This window comes from Oryctolagus cuniculus, chromosome 9 (assembly GCF_964237555.1).
Source record: "Oryctolagus cuniculus chromosome 9, mOryCun1.1, whole genome shotgun sequence".
Classification (NCBI taxonomy): domain Eukaryota; kingdom Metazoa; phylum Chordata; class Mammalia; order Lagomorpha; family Leporidae; genus Oryctolagus; species Oryctolagus cuniculus.
In genome coordinates, this window is record NC_091440.1 from 858,420 (window position 1) to 886,310 (window position 27,891).

General features: G+C 56.2%; 1 protein-coding gene across 11 annotated transcripts in view; it reads right to left on the minus strand.

The window, feature by feature from the left end:
- Positions 1–27,891, minus strand: part of MCF2L (MCF.2 cell line derived transforming sequence like) — a 138,969-nt gene that overhangs the window by 31,648 nt on the left and 79,430 nt on the right. For 10 of the 11 annotated variants that reach the window (XM_051841707.2, XM_051841708.2, XM_051841710.2 and 7 more), the window contains exons 2-4: positions 26,472–26,555; positions 12,571–12,685; positions 2,835–2,925 (exon numbers count right to left, since the gene is read on the minus strand). In XM_051841707.2, coding sequence (XP_051697667.2) covers positions 2,835–2,925; positions 12,571–12,685; positions 26,472–26,547 — 282 coding nt within the window. In that variant the 5' untranslated portion in view covers positions 26,548–26,555. Of the gene's footprint in view, positions 1–2,834; positions 2,926–12,570; positions 12,686–13,800; positions 14,109–26,471; positions 26,556–27,891 lie in introns of those variants that run through there. The other variant, XM_070048556.1, reaches the window with a different exon arrangement.

Below are 27,891 nucleotides of genomic sequence, written 5' to 3' on the forward strand. Positions count from 1 at the left end.
TGTAGACTCTGCGCTGTGTGGACAGCACTGTGTGGACTCTGCACTCTGTGGACTCTGCACTGTGTGGACGGCTCTGTGTGGACAGCACTGTGTGGACTCTGCACTGTGTGGACGGCACTGTGTAGACTCTGCACTGTGTGGACGGCACTGTGTGGACAGCACTGTGTGGACTCTGCACTGTGTGGACGGCTCTGTGTGGACTCTGCACTGTGTGGACAGCACTGTGTGGATGGCTCTGTATGGACTCTGCACTGTGTGGACAGCTCTGTGTGGACTCTGCACTGTGTGGACGGCTCTGTGGGGACAGCACTGTGTGCACAGCACTGTGTGGACTCTGCACTGTGTGGACGGCTCTGTGGGGACAGCACTGTGTGCACAGCACTGTGTGGACTCTGCACTGTGTGGACGGCTCTGTGGGGACAGCACTGTGTGGACTCTGCACTGTGTGGACAGCTCTGTGTGGACAGCACTGTGTGGACTCTGCACTGTGTGGACGGCTCTGTGTGGACTCTGCACTGTGTGGACGGCTCTGTGTGGACAGCACTGTGTGGACTCTGCACTGTGTGGACGGCTCTGTGTGGACTCTGCACTGTGTGGACAGCACTGTGTGGATGGCTCTGTATGGACTCTGCACTGTGTGGACAGCTCTGTGTGGACTCTGCACTGTGTGGACGGCTCTGTGTGGACAGCACTGTGTGGACTCTGCACTGTGTGGACGGCACTGTGTAGATTCTGCACTGTGTGGACGGCACTGTGTGGACAGCACTGTGTGGACTCTGCACTGTGTGGACGGCTCTGTGTGGACTCTGCACTGTGTGGACAGCACTGTGTGGACTCTGCACTGTGTGGACGGCTCTGTGGGGACAGCACTGTGTGCACAGCACTGTGTGGACTCTGCACTGTGTGGACGGCTCTGTGGGGACAGCACTGTGTGGATCTGCACTGTGTGGACAGTTCTGTGTGGACAGCACTGTGTGGACTCTGCACTGTGTGGACAGCACTGTGTGGACTCTGCACTGTGTGGACGGCTCTGTGTGGACAGCACTGTGTGGACTCTGCACTGTGTGGACGGCTCTGTGTGGACTCTGCACTGTGTGGACAGCTCTGTGTGGACAGCACTGTGTGGACGGCTCTGTGTGGACAGCTCTGTGTGGACTCTGCACTGTGTGGACGGCTCTGTGTGGACTCTGCACTGTGTGGACAGCTCTGTGTGGACAGCACTGTGTGGACTCTGCACTGTGTGGACGGCTCTGTGTGGACAGCACTGTGTGGACTCTGCACTGTGTGGACGGCTCTGTGGGGACAATGCTGCTGCCACCAGCATCTTCCTGCACCAGAACACGCATCTTGTGGTTCCGTTTGGGAAGAACACTCGTGTGCACCACCAGTCACGGTACATGGGATGTATGTGCTGCTGTAATGTGTGCCCGGGGCGTCACAGCGCCACGCCTGAACTGGGTGCAGCCACAGGTAGGTGGACAGTGCTCCCCACACAGGGAGGAGCCACGTGTGCCTCTGTGCAGGTGGAGGCAGGCATGCCCCCTCCACAGGACGAGGATGCTGTGACCTGTGCGGGCAGAAGGGGCGGAGCCTGGCCCTGCGTGGACAGTCCTGAAGAGGCGCCGGCTGTGTGTGCGAGGAGGAGTGGAAGTTGCTGGGGGCTGCGGAGGTGTGTGTGCAAAGGCGCAAGCCAGGCAGGCCAGAGAGGCCGCAGGGACCAGGAGCCCACAGGGGCGCGAGCACCGGGCCGGCCCTGAATAGGCACAGTGGGCCCCTGGATGGCGCTCCAGGTGCCCCTGGGTGGTTTGTTTATACCAAGGTGAGCCTGACTGGCTGTGGCACCAGTGTCCTTGTCCCTTCCGACAGTGGTGCACCTCACCGGGAGCCTGGCTGTAACAACCTGTGGGCTCCCAGTGTGCCTGACATGGGAGAGCCTGCTGGGACCCACGCGTGCCCATGCTGAGGCCGGACAGGGTGACGCGCACGCGGCTGCTCGCCGGCGAGGCCTCCCCAAAGGGCTCTCCAGACCTCTGGGGACGTTAAAGCAACGGGAGCTGCTGGCGCCACACAGCTGCTTCTCCGGAGCTTTCTGTCAGACACAGAAACGCGGGGCTGAGGCGGGAGAGGCAGCCTGGGTCCCGCGCAGGCGTCAGCGGCTGGGGATGGGCCCGCAGACACGGAGGCTGTGGGAGTGGGGGCAGACGCGCAGGGAGGAGGTGACGAGCAGCCTGGGAACGGGACTCACCCCACCCCCACCCCCAGGTCCCAGAGCACAGCCGGGGCTTCTGGGTCCTGGGGTGCAGCCGTCCAGAAGTGCTGGGGGCCCCTGAGCTGCACGGCGCCTGCTGCCCGCACCTGCAGATGGTCACACTGCCTGCGCCCAGCCCACGGGCAGGGGAGCGAGCGGGGACGGCGCCAGCTGGGGGAGGGGGAGCTCACACCTGCAGATGGTCACACTGCCTGCGCTCAGCCCATGGGCAGGGGAGCGAGTGGGGACGGTGCCGGCTCGGAGAGGGGGAGCTCACAGTGAGGTCCCGGCAGACATGGGGGTGACTGAAGACTCGGGGGGGCCTTCTGCTGACTCCACCTCTCCCCTCAGGCTCCTGCAGGCCAAGAGGCCACTGCAGCCCACGCTCTCAGACACAAGTCCTTGGGGTGAGGGTGAGGACAGGGAGGGGCGCGGCGGCGTCTGACTGGGTCTCCCAGGGAGGGGAGAGTGGCTTGGAGGAAGGCCCACCCATGCCATGTGGCGGAGACCGCATCTTGCACGCATGACGCCTCGGTGGGCAGCTCTGGAGCGGGAACAGCCCCCTGCGATTCGGCGCGGCACTTACTGCGATGCGCAGGACTGACGCCTTCACGGAGCTCCATTTGTCCTGCCTGCGGTCTATGACCAGGATGAACCCGACGCCAGCATCCTGCAAGCTGCAAGCAGGAGAGAGTGGGTGAGCGGTACAGGCAGGGCCCACCCAGCCCCCGCGGCAGCCGCACACGCAGCCGCCCTCCCGCTGTCCTTCTGCCATTTCTGTGCTGTGAGGCAGAATGCATCGGGAGTGCAGAGGGGCCTCGGGCTCGGCGCATGGCAGCACTCTGGGGGTGTGTGTGCACGCATGTGTGTGTACATGTGTGTGCATTTGTGTGTGTGCTTGTGCGCCAGCTCAGCCCCTCCCTGGAGCTCCGGGACCCCATCTCACCCTTGGAAGCGTGGGTGTTTCGTACCCGATGTCCCCACAGCCTCACACTGGCCACCTGGGCACAGATCCAGGTGGAACCCAAACTTCCCGCAGCTGAGTGCCCTCCCTGGCCACGCCCTCCCAGCCCGGCCCTGGACCCTGCTTCTCAGCCGTCCTGGTGCCTGACGTCCCTGCGCTCGGCCACGCAGGAAAACCGCTCTCCACGACTTGGGAGGACCCCACCCCCACCGCAAGCGTCCACTGGAGACGGGGGAGGAGCCTGTGCCTCTGCAGCGGCCACACTGGGGACGACGGCCACGCTGGGCTTCTGTGTGAGGACACCCTCCCCCAGGGCCCGGCGGCCTGGCGGCGGGAGGCCGAGCCAGCAGAGCAGCGAGAGCTCTGCCCCCCTCCGCCGGGGACCCCGTGGCCCAGCCGTGGGCGCTGCCAGCACCGGCCGCCACCAGCCAATCCAATCACTGGCACTTCTCTGCACATGTCCAGGGGGCGTTTCTGGGCTCCCACGGAGAGCGGAATTGAGTCAGACACTGAACCCAGCAGCCAGGGAGGGTGCCCTGGCTGCCGCAGGCATCCCCCAGACACCGCGACCCCCAGAACCAGGAGGCGACAGCGAGGCCCGGCGCACGCGTCCATGTGGGGCGAGCTGTGCACCCAGTGTCCACCAGCATCACAGTGGACACTGAAGGAGGCCACACATTGCAGCAATTTGGTCCAACAGCAGCGAACGCCTCCTGGCAGAGGCGCAGGCCAGCACCGGCGCCAGAGCACAGGCGCACGGAGCCTCCGGGCAGGTTCCTCCGCAGTGGAGTGCTGGGTCGCGTTCCCCCATTTGCCCACCTACTCCTTCCGTTTGGGCCCCACAGCAGTCTAAGCTGGCAGCAGACGGCACGCACAGGGAAGCTGCCGAATGGCCTGGCTGATGCCGGCTCCGGTCTCGGTGCCCACCCCAGTGATCTGCAGGCCATCACGAGCGCTTAGGGCCTCACCACGCTGCAGTGTGTGTGCTCGGCCACCCACCCTGGGCACTGCCGGTGCCCTGTCCGCTTCTACGTGGTGCAGGAGGTTCTGCCAAAGCTGCTGCTGGTCTTGCTGTCCCAACTCAGGCTGCGTGACCCAGGACTGCCACCAGCAGGTGCTCCACTGAGGTGGGGCCGCTGGCCCAGTGCGGATCTGAGGGTTACAGGTTACTCCCCAAGGAGGCCGACTACGGCATCCGGCATCCGGCTGCTGCCCTGGCAACCAGAGCTGACTCACAGGACCCACCCCTGCCCCTGCAACTCTGGGCCAGGGAGCCCCTCCCTGAGCCAACCCCCTATCACTGAGGGTCCAACTCCTCCCCGAGTGATGGAAACAGGGCCCAGGAATGTGGGTCCCCAGCCAGAGCACACAGCCAGTAAAGCACCGTCACCTGCAGAGCTGGGCCTGACAGTGTCCCCCAGATGCCCGTCTGCTGGCGTCGCTGAACGAGCCCCTGCCTGGGCACGCACACGGAGAGGGAGGGGCCCGCCTCTCACGGCAGCGAATCTGGTGGCGAAGGCGTCGCCCCCACAGCCGACTCAGTCGTCAGCCGCCTCCACTTCCTTCTCTGGGAAAATCTCGCATGCGCCTAGGGGCTGCCACGAGCCCCAGTGTGGATCCACTTGTTCCTGGGAGTCCTGCACACCAGGGAGGACCCAGAGCTGGCGCCTGAGCTGACCCCTGCCTGCGGTGACCCCACACCGCGGGAGGCACGCTCCTGCGGCACCCTGGGCTGTGACGTCGCCACAGAGGACTCAGGAATGGCCCCTGTGCCCTGCAGAGGCCCAAGGGGTCGGTCCCCGGCTCCCCAACAGCTGGGCAAGCAGGTGCCGCCTGGCCGGCAGCGGCTCTGTGTGAGGCTGAGGAGCTGACCTTGGGCCAAGTGAGCGAACGGTGCATGGGGGCCTCAGAAACTGCATCCAGATTCACCACGCCCTCAGTGCCGGGGCCCACTGCGAGTCGGGGCTCCTCCTGGGCAGGCAGCTGGGGCGCTGGCTGGACGTCTGACCGCTGTGTCGCTGGCCAGGGCAAGGGCCACACAGCAGGGACCTGGGGCTGGGCCCCTCCCTACAGTGAGATGCAGTCTCGTCCCAAGACTCAGCTGGGGGAGCAGGGACCCCGCTTCATCCCAGGGCGGGCACGCACAATGGTGAGGAGGGGCCGTTACCCTGTCACACGGCTCAGCTAAGCTGTCTCTGAGGCAGGAGCGTGAACACATGCCCTCCAGAAGCGAGCGTGGAGCCTGGCGGCTCGGCCTTAGCAGTGAAGAGCCAGGTGCAGGCCGGGCAGATGGGGCTGGGGTCCAGGGAAGCCCTGAGCTGTCTCTGGAGGAGCTGGGGGCCCTGGCGAGGGGTGGGGGACAAGGCAGCCCTGTCTGACCAGACACACGGGAGGCTGCTCTGGGGCAGAAATGGGGACAGAGAGGTGGGTGAGGGGTGAGGACCTTGTGTGCCATGGGAGGAAACATCTGTGACCAGAGGAAGCATTTCTGTGGTTTTTAAAAGTCCTTGTAAAACAGGACCCAGCCAGCGCTGTGGCGCAGCGGATACAGCCACTGCCTGCAGCACCGACATCCCCTATGGGTACCGGCTTGAGTCCCTGCTGCTCCACTTCCAATCCAGCTCCCTGCTCATGTGTCTGGGAAAGCAGTGGAGGATGGCCCAAGTCCTTGGGCACCTGCACCTACGTGGGAGACCCGGAAGAAGCTCCTGGCTCCTGGCTTTGGATCGGCTCAGCTCCAGCCCCTGCAGCCATTTGGGCAGTGAACCAGCGGATGGAAGACCTCTCTCTCTGTCTCTCCTCTTTCCCCCAACTCTTGTGCCTTTCAAATAAATAAATTGTAAACAAACAAACAAAACAGAAACCCTCATCGCTGTGAGCAGGTTCATCTCCTACACGCTGCCGCCACCAGAGCTTAAGACGCCTGAGCACTTCAGACTAAGACCTGGGCGACTCAGGGACCCGCGGCCCGCTGCTGAACACCCCGCCACACCTTGGGGGGCTGTTTCGATCCACAGTGCCCTCTGTGGTCAGATATGAAACTGCACCTCCAGACAGGGCTCTGGCGGCCTGGGGTGTGGATGGGGGCAGGGGTGAGTGTACCTCCCTCACCCCTGCAGCTGGGAGAGAGAGAGGTGGGTCTCGCCAAGCCCACCCGTCCCCCGTCATCACTGACGAGCTGGCCACTGGCACAGGGTGTCTCTGGGGAGTCCTGCAGGGTGCAGAGCTGCGGCACTGAGGCCAGGTGCTGACCAGGCTCGAGAGGTCAGGTGAGCGGCCTTGGTCTTTAACAACCAGCAGGGCGCAGGGGTCCCGGGGCTTCATTTCCCAGCTGTGGCTGGCCGGCTGCTTCGTGCACAGGGGCCCAGGTCAGCAGGCTGAGGCCCTGCAGGAGACTCACCAGCGTCTCACCAGGTGGTGAGGTCTCACCGGTGCCCCCGGTGGGAGGGGCAGACAGGGCCGGGGCACAGGGAAGTCGGGGAGCCAAGCCACCACTGGTCACTTCTCACGGTGGGCGCTCCCGGGCGCCCCAGCCTCAGTGTCCCCTGTAGGCCCCCAGGTCAGGCTCCCCAAGGCCTCCAGCCCGGGGCCAGGTGGAGAGCAGGGTCACTGGGGTGCAGTAGGCCGTGGAGATCACGGCATGCATGCAGTGCAGGCACGGGGAGTGGGAGCAGTCACAGAGCACGGGCTCAGCTCCGCCTCTTAGAGTGAGGGGAGGGCTGGGTCAGAGGTCCCGCTTCAGAGAGGAGACTGTTGAAGGGGCCCACTGCGTGGTCTCTCCTGGCCATGACCCCGGGGAGCCCCCATCTCACTCCGGCTGAGAGTCTGGGGGAATCCTCTGTCCATCTCACTCCTGCTATGACTCTGGGGGACCTCCAACGTCTCTGGGGGCCCAGCTCTGTCTCCTCCACCTATGATTGGGGGTCCCCTGTCTCACTTCAGCTGATTGGGGGTCTTCTCTGTCCATCTCATTCCTAGCCACGACTCTGGGGGACCTCCGTCTGCCTCACTCCAGATGTGATGGGGACCCCTGTCTGTCTCACCCCAGGTGTGATGGGGGGCCTCTGTCATCTCACTCCAGGTATGATGGGGGACCCCTGTGTTTCACCCCAGGTGTGACGGGGGGACCCCCATCTGTCTCACCCCGTTTCACCCCAGCTGTGATGGGGGACCCCCGTCTGTCTCACCCCAGCTGTGATGGGGGACCCCTGTTTCACCCTAGGTGTGATGGGGGGCCCCTGTCTGTCTCCTCCAGCTGTGATGGGGGGCTCTGTCATCTTGCTCCAGCTGTGATGGGGGCCTCTCTGTCTTGCCCCTTATCCCGGCTGCACAGCGGCTGCTCCCGCCCAGGGTCCCTGTGGCGACTGTTCCTCCCCGTGACCCAGGTCGCCTCCCGCACTCCTCGTTGAATCCCATCTCCAGGGGCTGCTCTCCCTGCCACCCCTCCCTTGCCCCTCATCCTGCGTTTTCTCTCTCAAGCATCGTCTTCCTGTAATCCTATGGCCGCACGCAGCCACATCACCTCCACAGAACGGCAGCACTGCGAGGTTTTGTGAGTGTGCTCGCTGTGGGGCCCCAAGCGCGCCCAGGGCAAGGAGCTCCTCCACAAGCCCTCGCCGACGAGGGGACCCAGCGTCTGCCTTGCCATCCCCCCACAGCTCACGAGGCTGGGAGGGCCACAGAGCCCCCTCCTGCGGGCAGGGCGACACTGGCCCCCAGGGCTGCTCCGCAGGTTGGCTCCTAGCAGTGAGGAATCTTATGGGCGCTCTGAGCCCTGGGTCCCTGCCACCCTGGGCTGATGAGTGGCACAGGTCCACGTGCACCTCACGGGCAGCCTTCAGCCCGAGTGTTTGGAACCACCTGTGCACTTCTGCCTAAGATGGGCTCACACGGGTCCCTGCCTTTCGCGTGGAATACACAGCGCTGAAATCAGCACTGTGTTTTTTTAAACATTTATTTTTTAAAACATGATACAATCTATGCTTGGCTGCAAAAGATAACTACTATCCCTTAGAAACCGTCTCGGGCCCACACATGCTGCAGCTCACTAGGCTAATCCTCCGCCTTGCGGTGCCGGCACACCAGGTTCTAGTCCCGGTGGGGGCGCCAGATTCTGTCCTGGTTGCCCCTCTTCCAGGCCAGCTCTCTGCTGTGGCCTGGGAGTGCAGTGGAGGATGGCCCAGGTCCTTGGGCCCTGCACCCCATGGGAGACCTGAAAAAGCTCCTGGCTTCGGATCGGCACAGCGCCAACTGTAGTAGCCATTTGGGGGGTGAACCAACGGAAGGAAGACCTTTCTCTCTGTCTCTCTCTCTCACTGTCCACTCTGCCTGTCAAAAAAGAAAAAAGAAACAATCTCAGTGAGAGGCTTCTCCACTACTGCACTGACGCCTTCCTCTTCCTACTTGAAGATGGGTGGGGGAGCACCGGGCCTGGGAACGCCCCCTCCCCCCAAGAAGAGCGAAGATGGGTGGGGGAGCACCGGGCCTAGGAACGCCCCCTCCCCCCAAGAAGAGTGAAGATGGGTGAAGATGGGTGGGGGAGCACCGGGCCTAGGAACGCCCCCTCCCCCCAAGAAGAGTGAAGATGGGTGAAGATGGGTGGGGGAGCACCGGGCCTAGGAACGCCCCCTCCCCCCAAGAAGAGCGAAGATGGGTGAAGATGGGTGGGGGAGCACCGGGCCTAGGAACGCCCCCTCCCCCCAAGAAGAGCTTCCTGCAGAGGCAATCCAGGGACCAGCGCAGTGCTCAGTGTCTCCACCAGAGGGAGCACTCCCCTAACTGTGGCTTCCTGCCTCCTCTCCCCGCCCCAACACACACAGCTGGGGTTGCTTCACCCCAGTGAGAGACCAGGCGCTTCTGGGCCCGTGTCCGGTTGTCACGGTCCTGTCCGTTGCCCTGAGCAGCTGCTGGCCCACTCACGGGGACTGCGCTTGACCTTGCTGTTTCTCCCCCACAAAGGCAGACGGGGAGCTGCACTCTGTTTTCTTCAGAACTTCAACAAGCACGCTCCGCTCTCACAACGAGGCCCGTGACCCCACATACACACACACACACACACACACACAGAACACACATACACACACACACACACACATCACTCTCACAAGGAGGCCCGTGACCCCACATACACACACACACAGAACACACATCACTCTCACAAGGAGGCCCGTGACCCCACATACACACACACACACACAGAACACACATACACACACACACACAGAACACACATCACTCTCACAACGAGGCCCGTGACCCCACATACACACACACACAGAACACACATCACTCTCACAACGAGGCCCGTGACCCCACATACATACACACACAGAACACACATCACTCTCACAACGAGGCCCGTGACCCCACATACACACACACACACAGAACACGCTCCACTCTCACAACGAGGCCCGTGACCCCACATACACACACACACAGAACACACACCACTCTCACAACGAGGCCCGTGACCCCACATACACACACACACACAGAACACACATCACTCTCACAATGAGGCCCGTGACCCCACATACACACACACACAGAACACACACCACTCTCACAATGAGGCCCGTGACCCCACATACACACACACACAGAACACACACCACTCTCACAATGAGGCCCGTGACCCCACATACACACACACACACAGAACACACATCACTCTCACAATGAGGCCCGTGACCCCACATACACACACACACAGAACACACACCACTCTCACAATGAGGCCCGTGACCCCACATACACACACACACACAGAACACGCTCCACTCTCACAATGAGGCCCGCGACCCCACATACACACACACACACAGAACACACACCACTCTCACAATGAGGCCCGTGACCCCACATACACACACACACAGAACACACATCACTCTCACAACGAGGCCCGTGACCCCACATACATACACACACAGAACACACATCACTCTCACAACGAGGCCCGTGACCCCACATACACACACACACACAGAACACGCTCCACTCTCACAACGAGGCCCGCGACCCCCCCCCGAACACACATCACTCTCACAACGAGGCCCGTGACCCCACATACACACACACACAGAACACACACCACTCTCACAATGAGGCCCGTGACCCCACATACACACACACACACAGAACACACATCACTCTCACAATGAGGCCCGTGACCCCACATACACACACACACACACAGAACACACACCACTCTCACAATGAGGCCCGTGACCCCACATACACACACACACAGAACACACACCACTCTCACAATGAGGCCCGTGACCCCACATACACACACACACACAGAACACACATCACTCTCACAATGAGGCCCGTGACCCCACATACACACACACACAGAACACACACCACTCTCACAATGAGGCCCGTGACCCCACATACACACACACACACAGAACACGCTCCACTCTCACAACGAGGCCCGCGACCCCCCCCCCCCAGAACACACATCACTCTCACAATGAGGCCCGTGACCCCACATACACACACACACAGAACACACACCACTCTCACAATGAGGCCCGTGACCCCACATACACACACACAGAGAACACACACCACTCTCACAATGAGGCCCGTGACCCCACATACACACACACACAAACACACATCACTCTCACAACGAGGCCCGTGACCCCACATACACACACACACAGAACACACACCACTCTCACAATGAGGCCCGTGACCCCACATACACACACACACACAGAACACGCTCCACTCTCACAACGAGGCCCGCGACCCCCCCCCCAGAACACACATCACTCTCACAACGAGGCCCGTGACCCCACATACACACACACACAGAACACACACCACTCTCACAATGAGGCCCGTGACCCCACATACACACACACACACACAGAACACACACACACCAACATGCATACACCCAGCAATACACATACATGTAACACTCAACACACCACACTCACCGACACGCACAGCTCCACCCAACAACTCAGCGAGTGCATTACACACAATACATATATGTACACAAACCAACATGCGCACATACACATATACCCAACACACACATACACACCCGTTCATACACCCCAAACACAACACACACAGGTACACAAGATGTACACATGCATATACCCCAACACACACCCAACACATACCCAACATGCACACATATGCCTAGCACACCCACCCACAACACACAAGACACACACATACTGACATCCAACATAGACACCTGAACATATACCCAACACACACAACCCAACATCCATACATACACACACATTCATATACCCCACACATATATACACTTACATCCAACACCTACAAACCCGTACTCATCCACCCAACACACACAAGACACAATATACACGCATGCACATACCTCCACCCGACGCATGCACGCATGTGCACACACACACACACACTCCTATCTTCATATACGCTGTATGTGGAAGGGCATTCCTGTCTCCACGCATCGTGTGTGCCGAATGATACTCCTGTCTTCGCCCATGCATGGCTCACTGTCCCCGGAGGAGCAGCAGTGGCCACTTTTGGTGTGGGAGGCCAACTGTGTCAACATTTGCTTGGAACAGTAGGCGGATGACAGTCATGCTGAGCCCTGGCCTCCTCTGCTCACAGCCCAGGGTGCCTGGCAGCCACAAAGCGGCTTCGTTGCCTTCCTGATTGGGAAACAGGGCTCCAAATCTGTGTGCAGTGAAAGAGGAAACCACAGGCCCGGGAACACTGGCTTAGCCAGACTCCTGGTGACAAACCCTGGGGTCAGCTGTCTCCTGGGAAGGGCAGGCAGGGGCCTCACCCGCAGGACGCAACCACACCACGGACAGGCAAGAGAGACGGGCTCCCTGCACAGACCAGACTCCCCAGCAGCCCCGCTGCACGTGGCTTCCACCTTTGTCATGAGAAAGGTCCCCCCGCCCCATGTGGGGCGCTGCGTCCGGAGCAGGCAGGAGGCTGGTGACACACAGGAAGGAGAGAGACGGCTGCCCGGGCTCACGCGGACCTGACCACGGGATGAGGAGCCCCAAGGCAGAGAGGAGCCTGGTCAGGTGCTGGAAAAACAGGACTGCGACGCGGCTCGGATTTCAGGCAGGCTCCGGAGTCCCTCAGGGCCACAGTTCCCTTAGGAGACAGGGCCCAACCCCGACCCACGTCACCGGGAAACTCGACAATGCCATCAACGCGACAGGGCCCTGACCCTGTCCCACAGTCCCTGGGAAACCCAACGATGACATCAACCCAACAGGGTGCTGCCTGCTTCTTAAAGTCCCTGGGGCACCCACCATGGCGTCCACCTCCCTAGGGAAGCAAGGGCGCTCGGCGGCCGCACCCCACGTACCTGGGGATGCCGGTGAGATAGGTCATGACATTCTGGAACTCCTGGTCTGGGATCTCACTGAAGGCCGGGTAGTCGGGGAAGGTGATGACAGGGCTCCCGTCCTGGCCCCGGCCACCTGGGGAGAGACCAGAGGCAGCGGTCAGCGAGGCCCCCATGGCTCCCTGGCGCGTGCTCAACAGAACGTGGGTGTTCCCCACGGGCCCCGAGCATTTCCGTCAGAACCAGGAGCGCCTACCACTCATCCCACAGAACAGAATGTCCGCGGAAGAGCGTACTTGTAAGGCATACCCACGACCCCACCCCCAGCCCAGGCAGCGTTTCTGCTCGCTGCTTGCCAAAGCTGTCCACACGTTTTGAAAACACAACTGACAGTGCTGCCTCCTGTTCCCTGCTATCCCCGCCAAGACGAAGAAACAAGCGGAAAGGGGTGCTCCAGCCGGCTGCGGCCTGAGGGCGGCCTACTAGGCCTCTCCCCTCTACCTTGCACACAATGCACGCCCTTCCACGCGTGAGAAGGCACAGCCCACAGCCTCGCGGGCCTGGCCTGGCCTGGCCCACCTGGTGCGGCCACAGCTTCCCTGCGTCACCACCAGGCCGTGAGGGCCCAGGCAGCCAGGGAGGGAGACGGAGCGCGGGGCGGCCGTGGGGAGTGGGCGAGCGCGGGGCGCCGGGTGTGCGCGCAGTCCCAGACTATCTGAGTCCTGAACGCGCGGGGCGCGGGCGCGGGGCGCGGGCGCGGGCCGGCTTCCGCTGCGGCTGCGTGGAGCGCGGGCCCCTCGCGGCCCGGGCGGCCATTCCCGGCAAGCCCCGCGGCCTTTCCCGTCAAGCCCCGCGGCCTTTCCCGGCAGGCCTCGCGCCCTCCGCGAGGGTCGCCCCGGTGGCCTGGTGCCCTCGGCGGGACGGTGCGGCAGGACGGGGCCTGCGTGTCCCTCGCTGCGCCCCGCGCCGCCGTCGGACAGGGCACGGCCCTCAGCGCCCTCGCCCCGCGCCGCCTCAGCCGCCGGCCCCTAGCGCGGCCCTGACGGGCGCCCGGCTGCTGTCGCCTCGCACAGGGTCCCCAGCCGGGGTCGCGCCGGCCGACGGGGAAGCCATTTGCGCGGACGACGGCCCGGCCCCCGGCCCCCGGCCCCCGGCCCCCGGCCCCCGGCCCCCGGCCGGCTCAGCCCGGCACTGGCGTCGGGCCGGCAGGGAAGGGCGCGCCTCTGAGGACGTCCCCACAGGGCGCCTCACCTGACCCTCGGCGGGCCTGCGGCGGGGATGCGGCTCCCGCACGGCCTCCCACGCGGCTTTTCACGAGGCGAGGTTGCGACCTGGGCTGGTGTCGCTCCCCGTCTTCGTGGAGGAGCAACACAGGACCTTGCCTAGGCTTCATATCCGAGTCACGGCACCATTATGTCGCTCCCCCTCTTCGTGGAGGAACGACACAGGACCCTGCGCTGTTCTTTCGTCTGCTCGGCCCTCCCCGGGTTTGCTGCTGGTTCTTCCCGGGTTGGCTACTATCCCTTCCACCTCCGTGGAAGGGCAGTTCCCCCTGGCCGCATTCCCCACTTCCGCAGGGGAGCAGCACACCGCCGGCCGGCTTTCTCGGGGGCTGCACGGGTTCCCTTAGATGTTCCCCATAGATGTTCCTCGTGCATGCCGTCTCTCTCCTCCTTTATAGTCCTCCTCCGCCAATCCCAACTCGGCTGCCCACACGCCGAGTACGCTGCTCTCCAATCAGGAGCAAGTCCTACAGTTAATTGGTTGAACTGGAGGCAGCTGTGCGGAAGCTGTTTACTTCTCTCCCAGCGCCATATTGTGGGAGAGCAGATGCATAGAATAAGTCTTAATTCCAGTAACTTAGTCTAGTCCGAGCTGCTCCCCACAGAGGAGAGCAGATGCATAGAATAAGTCTTAATTCCAGTAACTTAGTCTAGTCCGAGCTGCTCCCCACAGAGGAGAGCAGATGCATAGAATAAGTCTTAATTCCAGTAACTTAGTCTAGTCCGAGCTGCTCCCCACAGATCCCCCTTTCTTTTTATTTTTTTAGCGTTGATACGCGCCTGTCTTCGGTGTCCCGCAGCACACACTCTGCTCTACTTGCTAGAGTTGCCACAGGCTCTTACAAGTCCTATCCATCAGGCAAACCGAATCCGGGTCCTCTCTTCGCCATGTTGTGAGGAGGTTTTTAGGCGCTGATGCGTGCCTGTGTTCGGTGCCCTGCAGCGCATGCTTTGCTCTGCCTGCAGGGGCTTACAAGCTCTATCATGCAAACCGAATCCAAGCCTTCTCCTTGCCTTATTGTGGGGGAGACTTATTAGTGTTGGTTCGTGCCTATCTTCGGTGACCTGCAGCTCATACTCTGGTCGAGCTGCTTGCTGGCGCTTACCGCCTTAAATCAGGCAGACCGAATCCAAGCTTAATATTGTTGTATTGTGGGGAAGCCTTACTGATGTTAATTCGTGCCTGTCTTCGGTGACCTGCGGCGCATAAGCTGCTAGCTGCCCGCAGGTGCTCATCGCCTCACTTGATTAGGCAGACCGAATCCAAGCTCTCACATTGCAGTGTTGTAGGGAGGCCTTTTTATTTCTCTATTTCTCTATCTCCGGGCATTCCTATTTCTCCCATTTTACTTCTATCTTCCAGCATTCCTATTTTTCTCACTTTACTTCTAAACTTCTGTTTCTCTTATCCCTGCGGCTTCCCGCTCTCATTCTTATCCCCGCGGCTTCCCGGCTGCGCCCGCCCCGAGGCTGCTTCTCGGCAGCTTTCCGGCTGAGCAGCTTCAGCCCGCGCCTCTCTCATCTGCGCAGCTTCCCGGCTTTGCGCGGCTCAACCTGGCGGCCCACGTCTCTGCTTCTGGTTCCAGATCTTCGCCTCTTGCTCCCCGGGGTGACTTGAAGAATTCCAAGGTGGCTTATGTCTCCGCCTCGGCCTGCACTCGCGGCTTCATCCTCCCTAACATTTTTCTCTACCCGGTATGTTTCCCTAAGTTTTCTTCCAACAATATTCCTCTCATTTCTCCTGGCTTCTCCCCACAGTCCGTATCCGAGTCCAAGCCTCCTCCAGGTTTCACTTTCGCTTTCAGTCTCCTAGCTTCCCCGCCATAGTCCGCATCTGAGTCTATGAAAGCTTTCACTTTCGCTTTCAATCCTAACTTCTTTCCCACAGTCCATATCCAAGTCTATGCCTAGGCTTTCAATAGCTTCTTCCGGCACCTTTCTCGTCCGGCTTTCCCCTAGGCTCTTCGCTAGTCTCTCTCTCCGGTATTTTCCTGCTTCTTCCCGTTTCTTCCCTCCTAAGTTTCCTATCCGAGTCACGGCACCATTATGTCGCTCCCCGTCTTCGTGGAGGAGCAACACAGGACCTTGCCTAGGCTTCATATCCGAGTCACGGCACCATTATGTCGCTCCCCCTCTTCGTGGAGGAACGACACAGGACCCTGCGCTGTTCTTTCGTCTGCTCGGCCCTCCCCGGGTTTGCTGCTGGTTCTTCCCGGGTTGGCTACTATCCCTTCCACCTCCGTGGAAGGGCAGTTCCCCCTGGCCGCATTCCCCACTTCCGCAGGGGAGCAGCACACCGCCGGCCGGCTTTCTCGGGGGCTGCACGGGTTCCCTTAGATGTTCCCCATAGATGTTCCTCGTGCATGCCGTCTCTCTCCTCCTTTATAGTCCTCCTCCGCCAATCCCAACTCGGCTGCCCACACGCCGAGTACGCTGCTCTCCAATCAGGAGCAAGTCCTACAGTTAATTGGTTGAACTGGAGGCAGCTGTGCGGAAGCTGTTTACTTCTCTCCCAGCGCCATATTGTGGGAGAGCAGATGCATAGAATAAGTCTTAATTCCAGTAACTTAGTCTAGTCCGAGCTGCTCCCCACAGAGGAGAGCAGATGCATAGAATAAGTCTTAATTCCAGTAACTTAGTCTAGTCCGAGCTGCTCCCCACAGAGGAGAGCAGATGCATAGAATAAGTCTTAATTCCAGTAACTTAGTCTAGTCCGAGCTGCTCCCCACAGGCTGGATGCCTGTTTCACTTGCAGCCAAATAGCTCGCTTGCTTCCAGAAACTTCCTGGCAGCCTCACACCAGCCCCGTGTCTTGAGAGAGCAACGGTGCCAAGCTGAGCGCAGTGGGAGAAACGCAGAATCTGCCCCAAACTCCATCTGGGAAAGGAACTGTTCTCACGCAACACATGGCTGCACCCGGCCCCACCGGTGACGGTTACGGGAGCTCGGAGTTAGGCCCTGGGGCCTGGGCGGCAGCCTGCAGGACAGGGCCTTTTACTGGAGTGACCTGCTCTGTCATCCCTGCACACGCGAGGGCTGCACGAAGCTTGTGGGAAAATGGAATGAGAAGCGAAGGCTCTGTTGGTGCCAAAAATGCAAACTTAACGCAGTTTTCATGGTGCTTCTTTTTCATGCATTTCCATATACGTACATATGCACACACAGACACACAGAGATGCACGCACACTGCTATGGCCTGAACGCTGGTCTCGCAGAGTCCTAGGCTGCAGACCTAAACCCCCCGTGTGAGGCCTGTGGGGGTGCAGCCCTCATGGCCGAGTGGTGGGAGCGTCTCCCCTCCGCAGCCTCTCGGCCAGGGACAGACACAATGAGAAGGCGTGGGCTGCACACCAGGGGCAGCCTCGCTCACCGCAGCCGCGCCGCTGCCTGCACCCCAGGCTCCAGCCTCCAGAGCTGTGAGAAACGCAGCCTGAGGTTTAGGCACCTGGTCTGCAGTGCTGTTAGGGCAGCTGGCGCTGACTGTGACACAGCTGCACACCTGCACGTGTGTGCACACACACACATGTGCACAAGCCCTGGGGTGGCTGAGAGGCTTCCACCGGACAAGCTGTGTGCAGACCGTGTTAGTCATGACAAAATGGTCAGGTGGGCAGAGCGCACGCGCGGTGGCCACGCGGATGGCAGATGTGCCTGCTGCTCCTTTTCTTCTGAGAGCAGGATCCCCCTTTTGTAACGCACCGGCCCAAGGTGGGCTGACGTGGTCAATAGCTGAAAATCTAGCACTGAATTTTGGCAACTCAACCATACTGTTTGTTTCAGAACAAAGGCATACACATGATTGAGCTTTGTCTCATCTGTATCCGAGTTAACGGCTGTAAGTAAGACATGATGCAGACCTCATGTCCCTACAAGACGTGACAAGAAGGCATCCTCTTCTGCAGGTGCATTTTAGGGGGATTTATTAATACATTAGATTCTCAGGGTCTCGGCAAACGCATGGTAATTACTACAAAACAATCCTCATCAATTCTCGTTGGATATTAATACAAAGAAAATAGATTCAGGGTAGTTCACAGATACAATTCTAATAATATAATGATACTTCCCTCCTTCCCCCTTTTTAATTTTTGAGATAACATTATTAATTTACATCCTAGTGAAGGGCTTAATGCCCCCATTAAATAAAGAATTCAACAAGAAAAGACCACAGTTCAACAGGAAGCAAATGAAAGGATGCCCATTTCACTCATGTATACTAAATCTTTTAAAAGTCACAGGTCATTAAAACTATAGCAGCTTATCTATATACAAACTACCACAAATAAGAGAAAACATGATTTTTGTCTTTCTGGATCTGGCTTATTTCAGCATAACTTATTTCAGTTCGCATAATGATCTCCAGCTGATGCATTCTGCAGCAGGTGTCAGGATGGCGGCCTTTGAATGGCTAATACTCCGCAGTGTACGTAGACTGCACTTTCTTGCTCTAGCCATCAGCTGATGGACATCTAGGTTGGTTCTAATATTAGCTATCGTGCTATAAACACGGGGTGCAGATAACTCTTTCCTTCGCTGCTTTCATTTCCGTTGTTATAATCCCAGGAGTGGGATGGCTGGGTCACATGGTAGACCTGTTTTCAGTTTTCTGAGGGATCTCCTACTGATTTCCCTAACTGTTGTGCCAGTTTACATTCCCACCAACACTGTATTAGGGTACCTCTTTCTCCACATCCTCACCAGATTTTTTTTTTAAGAATTATTTTATTTATTTGAAAGAGGAGTTACAGAGAAGTAGAGCCAGAGAGAGAGAGAGGTCTTCCATTCCACTGGTTCACTCCCCAAATGATTGCAACGGCCAGAACTGAGCTGATCTGAAGCCAGGAGCCAGGAGCCAGGAGCTTCCTCTGGGTCTCCCACGAGGGTGCAGGGGCCCAAGGACGTGGGCCATCTTCTACTGCTTTCCCAGGCCACAGCAGAGAGCTGGATCAGAGGAGGAGTAGCCGGGACTTGAACTGGATCCCATGTGGGATGCTGACGCTGCAGGCTGGGGCTTTAACATGCTGCGCCACAGCGCCGGCCCCCATCTGTTGGTTTTTGATTTTTTGAATGACAGCCAGTATGACAGGTGAGGTGAAACCTCATTATTGTTTTTATTTGCATTTCCCTGATGGCTAGTGATCCTGAACATCTTCTCATGCGTCTGTTGGACATTTGTATTTTCTGCTTTGAAAAATGCCTATTCATATCTTTGTCCATTTCTTAGCTGGATTGTTTGTTTTGTTGGAGTTTCTTGAGCTTCTTATAGATTCTGAATAGTAACCCTTCAGCAGATGCACAGTTTGCAAATCTTTTCTTCCATTCTGTTGGTTGCCTTTGCACCTTGATTGTTTTCTTGCTATGCAGGTTTCTTAGTTTCATGGGATCCCATCTGGCCTTGGCCAATATCTTGCAGCATTTCTCCTAAGTTTCCTCTAGTAATTTGATTGTTTTGGGTCTTAGGTGTATATCCTTTTTTTTATTATTATTTGACAGGTAGAGTTATAGACAGTAAGAGGGAGAGACAGAGAGAAAGGTCTTCCTTCCGTTGGTTCACTCCCCAAATGGCTGCTACGGCTGGCGCACTGCACCGATCTGAAGTCAGGAGCCAGGTGTTTCTCCTGGTCTCCCATGCAGGTGCAGGACCCAAGCTCTTGGGCCACCCTCCACTGCCTTCCTGGGGCCACAGCAGAGAGCTGGACTGGAAGAGGAGCAGCCGGGACTAGAACCCGGAGCCCATATGGGATGCCGGCGCCGCAGGTGGAGGATTAACCAAGTGAGCCACGGCGCCGGCCCCAGGTGTAGATCCTTGATCCACTGTGACCCGACTTTTGTGTAGGATGTAGGCGGGGGTCTTGTTTCGGTTTCTGCGGAGAAGCACAGTCTCCCACACCATCTGTTGAGAAGACTGTTCTTCCCGCAAGGAGTGATTCCAGCTCATCTGTCAAAGCTGAGTTGGCTGCAGGGCAGGGGTTAATCTCAGGGCTCGATTTCTTGCATTAGGTCACATGTCTGTTTTTGTACCTTATCAGGCTGCTCTAGCAGTTGTAGTATATATTGATATCTGGTATAGTGATGCTTCTGGCTTTGTTTTTATTGTTTAAGATTGCTTTGGCTATTTGGAGTCTTTTGTGTTTCCATAAGAATTTTAGGGTTGCTTTTTTCTAGATCTGTGAAGAATATCCTTGGTATTTTGATTGGGATTGCACTGAATTTACAGATTGCTTTGGGTAATATGGAAATTGATAATATTATTTACTCCAATGCATAAACATGGAAGATTGTCTCCTCCCTCCCTCTCTCTCTCTCTCTCTCTCTCTCTCTTTTCCGGTGTTTTCTATTTCTTTCCTTAAGATTCTGCTATGTTCATTGCAGAGCTCTTTCACATCTTTGGTTAAATTTATCCCAAGGCATTTAATTTTTTTTTTTGCAGCTGTTGTGAAAGGGAGTGATCTCACAAGTTCCTTCTCAACTCGAGCACTGTTGGTGTGTAAGAATGCTATTCATTTTTGTGTTCTGATTTTGTATCCTACAACTTTGCTGAATTCTCTTATGACTTCCAATAGTCTCATTGGAGTCTTTTGGTTCCTCTAAATAAAGGTTCATGTCATCTACAAACAGGGATAATTTCTTTCCTCCTTTCCAATTTGTATCCTTTGATTTCTTTTTCTTGCATAATGGCTCTGGCTAAAACGCCAGAACTATACTGAATACTAACGGCGAGAGTGGGCTGCTTTGTCTGGTTCCAGATCTTAGTGGAAATGCACCAGTCTTCACTACTCAGTATGATGCTGGCTGTGGGTTTCTCATATGCTTTCTTGATTCTGTTGAGATGGTCCTTCTATACCCAATTTTGTAAAGGTTTTTTGAATCATGAGCTTGTTGTATTTATTAAATGCTTTCTCTGCATTTATTGAGATAATAATATGGTTTTTATCCTTCATTTTGTTGATGTGATGTATCACATTTATTGATTTGCATATGTTGAACCATCTTTGCATACCTGGGATAAATCCCACTTTGGGTGGATGATCCTTTTGGGGTGTTCTTGGATTCAATTTGTTGGTATTTTGTTGAGAATTTTTGCATCTATGCTCATCAGGGATATTGGTTTATAGTTCTCCTTCTTGGTGGTCTGGTTTTGGAATGAAGGTAATGCCGGCCTCCTAGAAGGAGTTTGGAAGGGTCCCCCCCTCCCCCGGCAATTGTTTTGAAAAATTTAAGAAGACTTCGGATTCGCTCTTCCTTAAAAGTGTGGTAGAATTCACCAGTGAAGCCATCCAGTCCTGAGCTTTTCTTTGTTGACAGGGTCTTTATTACTGATTCAATCTCAGTATTATTTATTTGGTCTATTCAGGTTTCCTGTGTATTTGTGCATCAATTTTGGGAAATAAATGTGTTCAGAAATCTATCCATGTCTACTAGATTTTACAATTTGTTGGCATATAGCAGTTTGTAATAATTCCTAATGACTTTGTAATTTGTGGTATCACTAGTAATGTTTCCTTTTTCATCTCCAATTTTGTTAATTTGGGTCTTCTCACCTTTTTTGGGATTAGTTGGGCCAATGGTTTATCAATTTTGTTTATTTTTTATAAAAAAGCACTTCATTGATATTTTGCATAGTTTTTCATTTCTATTTTATTTTTTAAAGATTGATTTATTTATTTCAAAGTCAGAGTTACACAGAGAGAGAAGGAGAGCAGAGTGGAGGGGGGGGGGGGTTCTTCTATATGCTGGTTCACTCCCCAATTGGCCACAATGGCCAGAGCTGTGCCGATCCAAAGCCAGGAGCCAGGTGCTTCTTTTGGGTATTCCCACGTGGGTGCAGGGGCCCAAGGACTTGGGCCACCTTCTACTGCTTTCCCAGGCCACAGCAGAGAGCTGGATCAGAAGTAGAGCAGCTGGGACTTGAACAGGTGCTCATATGGAATGCCGGCACTGCAGGTGGTGGTTTTACCTGCTACACCACAGCACCAGCCCCTTGTTTATTATTTTTAAAATTTCTTTTCTCCTACTAATTTCTGGGTTTGGTTTTTGTTTTTCTAGGTCTTTCAGATGCATTGATGGATCATTTATTTGCTACTTCCCAATTTATGATGGTACTTATTGCTTATAAAATTTCCTCATAACAGTGCTTTTGCTGTACATATAAGTTTTTATATGTTTTCATTTTTATTTGTTTCAAGGAACTTTTTAATTGCTCTTTCGATTTCTGCTATGACCCACTGTTCATTCAGGAGCATGTTGTTCAGTCTCCATGTCTTTATGTATTTTCCAGTGTTTCTTTTGTTGTTCATTTCCAGCTTGAGTCTACTACGGTAAGAAAAGACACACAATGTGATTTCCAGTTTTTGAATGTGTTCAGACTTGTTTTATGGCCACCTCATATATGGTTGATCTTAGAGAATATTCCATGCAGATTACAAGAATGTGTATTCTGCAACTGTGAGATGAAATGTCCTCTAGATATCTACTAGGCTGATTTGGTCTACAGTGTAGATTAGTTCTATTGTTTCTTTATTGATTTTATATCTGGTTGATCTGTTGATCAAAATGTGTTGAAGCCCCCCATAGTTATTGAATTGGAGTTTATGTCTCCCCTTCTATCCAATAACATTTGTTTCATAAAACTGGGTGCCCTGCATTGGGTGTATACACCATTTAGTATCATCACATTTTCTTATTGAATTGACCCCTTGATCATTACATAATGACCTTCTTTGTCTCTTTAACAGTTTTGGTTTTGAAGTCTTTCTGATATATGAGTAGCTACTCCTACTTGTTTTTTATTTCCATTTGCGGAATATCTTTTTCTTTCCTTTCGCTTTCAGTCTTTGTGTATCTTTAGTGGTGAAATGAGTTTCTTGCATCATAATGATGAGTCTTCTTTTTTTATGCATTCAACCAGTCTGTATCTTTTAATTGGTAAATTTAGTCCATTTACACTCAACATTATTACTGATAAGTAATGACTTGGTCCTGCCATTTTTCCATGAAAATTCTTTTCATTGGTTTTGACTGTCCTTTGTTCTGTTACTGGGAGGTTTTCTGCTTTCACATTCCTTCATGGTGCTGAATGTCTTTCTCTTTCCTGTGGAAGTACAAGGGGCTGGTGCTGGTGTCCTTAAGTTTCATTTGTAAGGCTGGCTGGTTGGTGACAAATTCTTTAAATTTTGTGTGTCCTGGAAGGTCTGTATTTCACCTCCATTTGTGGATGAGAGCTTCCCTGGATAAAGTGCTCTGAGTTGTCAGTTTCTATCTTTGAGGACTTGGACTATATCAGTCTCCTGGCCTCTAGGGTTTCTGTTGAGAAATCTGCTAATCTAATGGGAGATCCTTTAAATGTGACTTGGCACTTATCTCTTGCATATTTTAGGATATTCTCTTTATGTTTAGCTTCGAAAATGTGGCTATAACGTGTCATGGTGCGGGTCTTTTCCGATCACACTTATGTGGGATTCTATGTACTTCCTGTATTTGGATGTCCATATCCTTCTCCAAGGTGGGGAAAATTTCTGCTATTATTCCACTGAATTACATTTTCCAAGCCAGTCTTTTCATCTAAACCTCAGGAACTCTCAAATCTCATATATTTGGTCATTTGATGGTATCCCTAGATAAAACACTGTTTTTGGTCTTTCTAATTTTTTTCTTTTTTTTCCTCTGAGATATTTCAAAACAACTGTCTTCTAAATACGATATTCTTTTTCTACCTCACTGAGTCTGTTGTTATGGTTTTCCACTACATTTTTGGTTTGAATGATTGAGTAATTCATTTCTAACATTTGTCTGATTTTTCTTCAGTATCGCTCTTTGGAGAACTTCTCGCCTGCGTCGTGTGCGGTTTCCTTATTTCACGTGACCGTTCCTCTGTACTCTTGAGTAACCTCACAATAATTCTTCTGAATTGCTTTTCGGGTATTTTCGTCAATCTTCCCTTCTTCACAGTTCAGTAATGAGTGTGAGTGTGTTCCTTCTGGGGAGTCGTGTTGCTGTATTGCCTTTTTTGTTCATGTTTCTGTTACACATCTGGGAGATCACTTGTTATCTCCTCTTTATTCATTTATTTTTGACTGAAGGCTTTATTCCTGGAAATGTTCCTCTCAGGGTTGAGACTTACGCTAGAGTTCCTTCCAGTGGTGTGTTCTGGGTAGGGCCAGGAGCTCTGGCCACTGTTTGTGGTGGGTAAGAGGCTAGACTGACATCCAAGTTGGGTGTGGTACAACACCTCTGTCTACAGTCAATACAGGGAGGGACGTTGGAGCTGACTGGTGTAGTCACAGTCCCATCCCTTCTCTGTGCTAAGGGGAACCAGCTGACTCACTTCCTAGAGTGAGCTCACAGCACCTGTGTACCACTCACCCAGGCACACACACTCCACAGAGCAGAGACCCACAAGTCCCCAGTGCACAGGGAACTAACTCTGAGGCTCTGCAGTCAGAACACATGGGGGAAAGCGACCCCCACCAACCCATGTCCCCTCAGCTCCGTGGCCTATGCCCAGAACACAGTCACACGGGGCAGGGGGTCTGCACTCACTCTGGGAGCTGCCTGTCCCTGCCGGAGTCGCCCACCGTTTGCTGAGTCAGGACAGAGAATGGCTGCAGCTCCACCACAGCACATGGAGACTGGTGCTCTGGTGGGCGGGAGGAAGCCACGTGGCATCAGCCCTTGCCAGTTCCCCAGCGAGGACGGCAGCACTCTCCCCAAGTCAAAGCCACCCTTGGTAAGGGCTGCAGCACGTTCCTGTCACCGCACCTGGGAAGACGGCGCTTCCCAGCTAGGCTCCGTGAACATTCAGGAGTCACTGGTGGCATGTGGCCAGTGGCTGTGTGTCTGTCCTGTCTCCTCACCATTCCATGGAATCTCTGTTCTGTTCTGTTCCGTCCATTCTCCACTGAAAATTTCAATCAGTGCCTTGGACACATGGTCCCTCCTTTGTTTTTCTGTGGCTGAGGTCAGTGTGACGTCTCCCTCTTCAGCAATCTTGGATCTCTCTGAAGTGTGTACTAATAAGACAGGAATCCTCACACTGTCAGAAAGCCCTCGTCAAGACAGCGGTTTGTAACAGTGATTGTATGTTCATGCCTGGGAGTCTTAGTCCATCCGCCTGTGACAACACAAAGACCAAGAGCAGTGCCTTGCCAAAGGCAGCAATGCCATTCTCATGGTGCTGGAGGCTGGACATCCAAGGTCAAGGTACCTGTGGATCCAGTGTCCATGAGGCCTCCTCCCAGGTCACAGTGGTCCGTCTGTTGGTGGAAGGACGCACTCTGGGCTCCTCCACCCCTCACAGAAGTTCAGATCCACTCCTGGGCCCCCTCATGCCCTCATCACCTTCCTGAGGTCCCTTCCCCTAGTGCCACCCCACAGGGGAATAGGACACAGCATGCAGACCATAGTCGTACAGCCTCCAGCTTCCGGCAGCTGTGTCCAGACAGAAACCAGGAAGCCACAGGCCTGATCCTGAATCTGAATTCTCCACAGCATCTCTGCTTCTCGGTGTTGGCAGGAGGGCCCCTGGAGCAGGGCCTGTGACCGTGGCTCATCCCAGGTGTCCGCCTAGCAGGGACATGGAGCTGCTGGTGGACAGGGCCTCAGGTTGAGCCCCAAGGTGAGTGTCCTAGGTAGAGCCAATCTGAGAATGGAAGTTCAGCCACACGAAACCCTACGCCACTAAGAAAACAGGTGAGCCCAGACTAACAAGAAAAGAGTGGGAGAGGGTTCATGAGCTGGGAAGGGCTCCCGAGTGCTTGGGGAAGTTGACAAAAGGAGTGGAGAATCCTGGCTCATCGCCAGGTCCTGCATCCGTGCTGGCTGCAAGTGAGCTGAGGTCTCTCGGGACCAGGGGCTGCCACAGCCTCGCCACGTGGCCTTCTCCACTGTCAGCGAGACTGAGTCTCCGCCGTGTGACTCTTTCTCACTGGATCTCTGGGGCCTTCCACGGGTTCAGCTGGTCCAGTCAGGCCCAACAAGGACACTCAGCCCATTCGGAGCCTCCACCTGCAAAGCTCAGAGCTCCTGGACTGCTGCTTGGTGGGTGACCTGAAGAAGGGGGCACACTGGGTTGAGTGGGGGACCGCCCGGGAGAACGGGGTGAGGGCAGGACCAAGTCCGTGTGCCTTCATGGGGCTGAAGAGGTTGGGAGTGGGCAGGAGCTGGCAGAGAGCCCAGCACCGGCCCTGGCCTGGGGTCAGTCACAGCCCTGTGCTCTGGGGCTTCTCTTTTTAGGAGAAGACACCCGCTCTCCCCACCTCCTCACGGCGACCACTCCCCTCCCAAAGCGGCACAGCCTTGTCCCAGCGAGAGCTCCTCCGAGCGCCAGTTCTTGTTCATATTGTGACACCCATTCAGTCACACAAACCCACAGATGACGCCTTGCCCGCTGCCTCACCTGCGCCCTGGGACCTGAGAGTCTGGGGCCAGCGTGGCCACGGTCTCAGGGCCCGGCCTGCTCTGCCCTGCCCTCCCTCTGCCCCCCTCTGCCCACGAGTGCAGAGCTGCCTCCTTCGTGGGGATGCCACAGTGACCCCAAAGCCAGCGGAAGGGCCCTTAGCCAATGGTCCCCAGGTCCAGCCCGGTGAGAGAGCTGCTCAGGGCCAGGGCCACGCCGGCTGCCCACCAGCTCCCAGCACTCACCGGACAGGTAAGCAAAGCGCTTCTTCAGCTGGTCGTGGATGTCGGCAGCGCAGAGGGGCACGATGTCCTGGTGCATGATTTCATCTGAGGGAAGAGCAGATGGCGTGTCAGTCGAGGTGGCCCTGCCCCAAGCCTGCAGGTGCCCCCCACCCCCACGCAGCGACCAGCCGCCCCAGGGACCTGCCCAGGGGATTGGCGGTCACGTGGCTGGAGAAAGGCACTTCCGTGTTCCAACACTTGAAAGCCCTTGTTTCTCGAGGCACAAAGAGCTGTGTGCTGAGTGACTTATCATCAATTTTTTAAGAGATACAGAGAAAGGGCAGAGAGAAACACACACACACACACACACACATACACAGAGAACGAGGGACAGATGCAGGCGGAGCGGAAGGCCTTCGCGGAAACCCTGAGGAGGGCTGGGACCTGACTCACAGATGAACACACACTTTGGTCTCTGTCCCCACCCACACCTTGGAGGAGGTCCAGGCACCTCTTGGGGCGCTCACCTGTTGCCTACGCAAGGACCTGCAGGCCAGCAAGGAAACCCATGCTGTGACAGGTCCACAAACCCACAGCAGGGGTCCCGGTCTGCGCCTGATTCTGACCACATAGGTGCCTGCACTGAGCAGGTGGCGGGTCAGCAGCCACAGGCAGAGTCCCTGACCTCAGAAATGGCGGGAAGCGACTCTGGCGGCCCTAAGTGGAGATAAGGGGTCAGGGGACACAGGTAGCACCTCCCATCCCAGTGGGGAGCTATCAGCCAGGAGCAAGGGGGCTCAGCAGGACGGCGAGGGAGCCATGTGGAAGTGGACAGAGGTTTGCGGTCACCGTGCAGGGCGGTGCTAGGGCTCAGCAGGGCAAGGGGAAGCCCCGCGTGCTCCTGTCTGTGTGGCGGGGGCTGGGGGAGCTTTCGGCTTTTCTGCGCAACTCCGGGCCAGGCGCCTGCAGGAGCTGAGGGTTTATACCCGTTCTCTCCGGTGAGCACCAGCCAGATTCAAAGTGACCGGGATTTACGCATAAAGACACCCTCACGACTCTTGCCTGACTAGTGAGAGGCTCGAGGCATCACTTTCACACCCGGAAGGCCCAGCCACAGGCACCCGAGGTCCTGACCGGGCGGCAGATGACGTCTACCTGGCTGCTGCCTCGCCTCCTGCTCGTCCGGTCTTGCAAAGCAGTGCAGGTAAACACGGCGGCTCCACACACACCTGTGAGCGGGGCGGCTGCCTGGCTGCCCGCCCTTGGCGAGGAGCTGCCGGGGCCGCAGGTCACGGCCACACTGGTGGCGGCACTTGAGCCAAGAAAGAGGCAAAAGGGAACACTCATCCAATTGCAGACGGGCGGGTCCTGGGACAGCTCAGCGCCCACAGCCCATTCCCCGGCCCCCCGCCCGGCACCACAGCAACGACGCGCTTGGAGG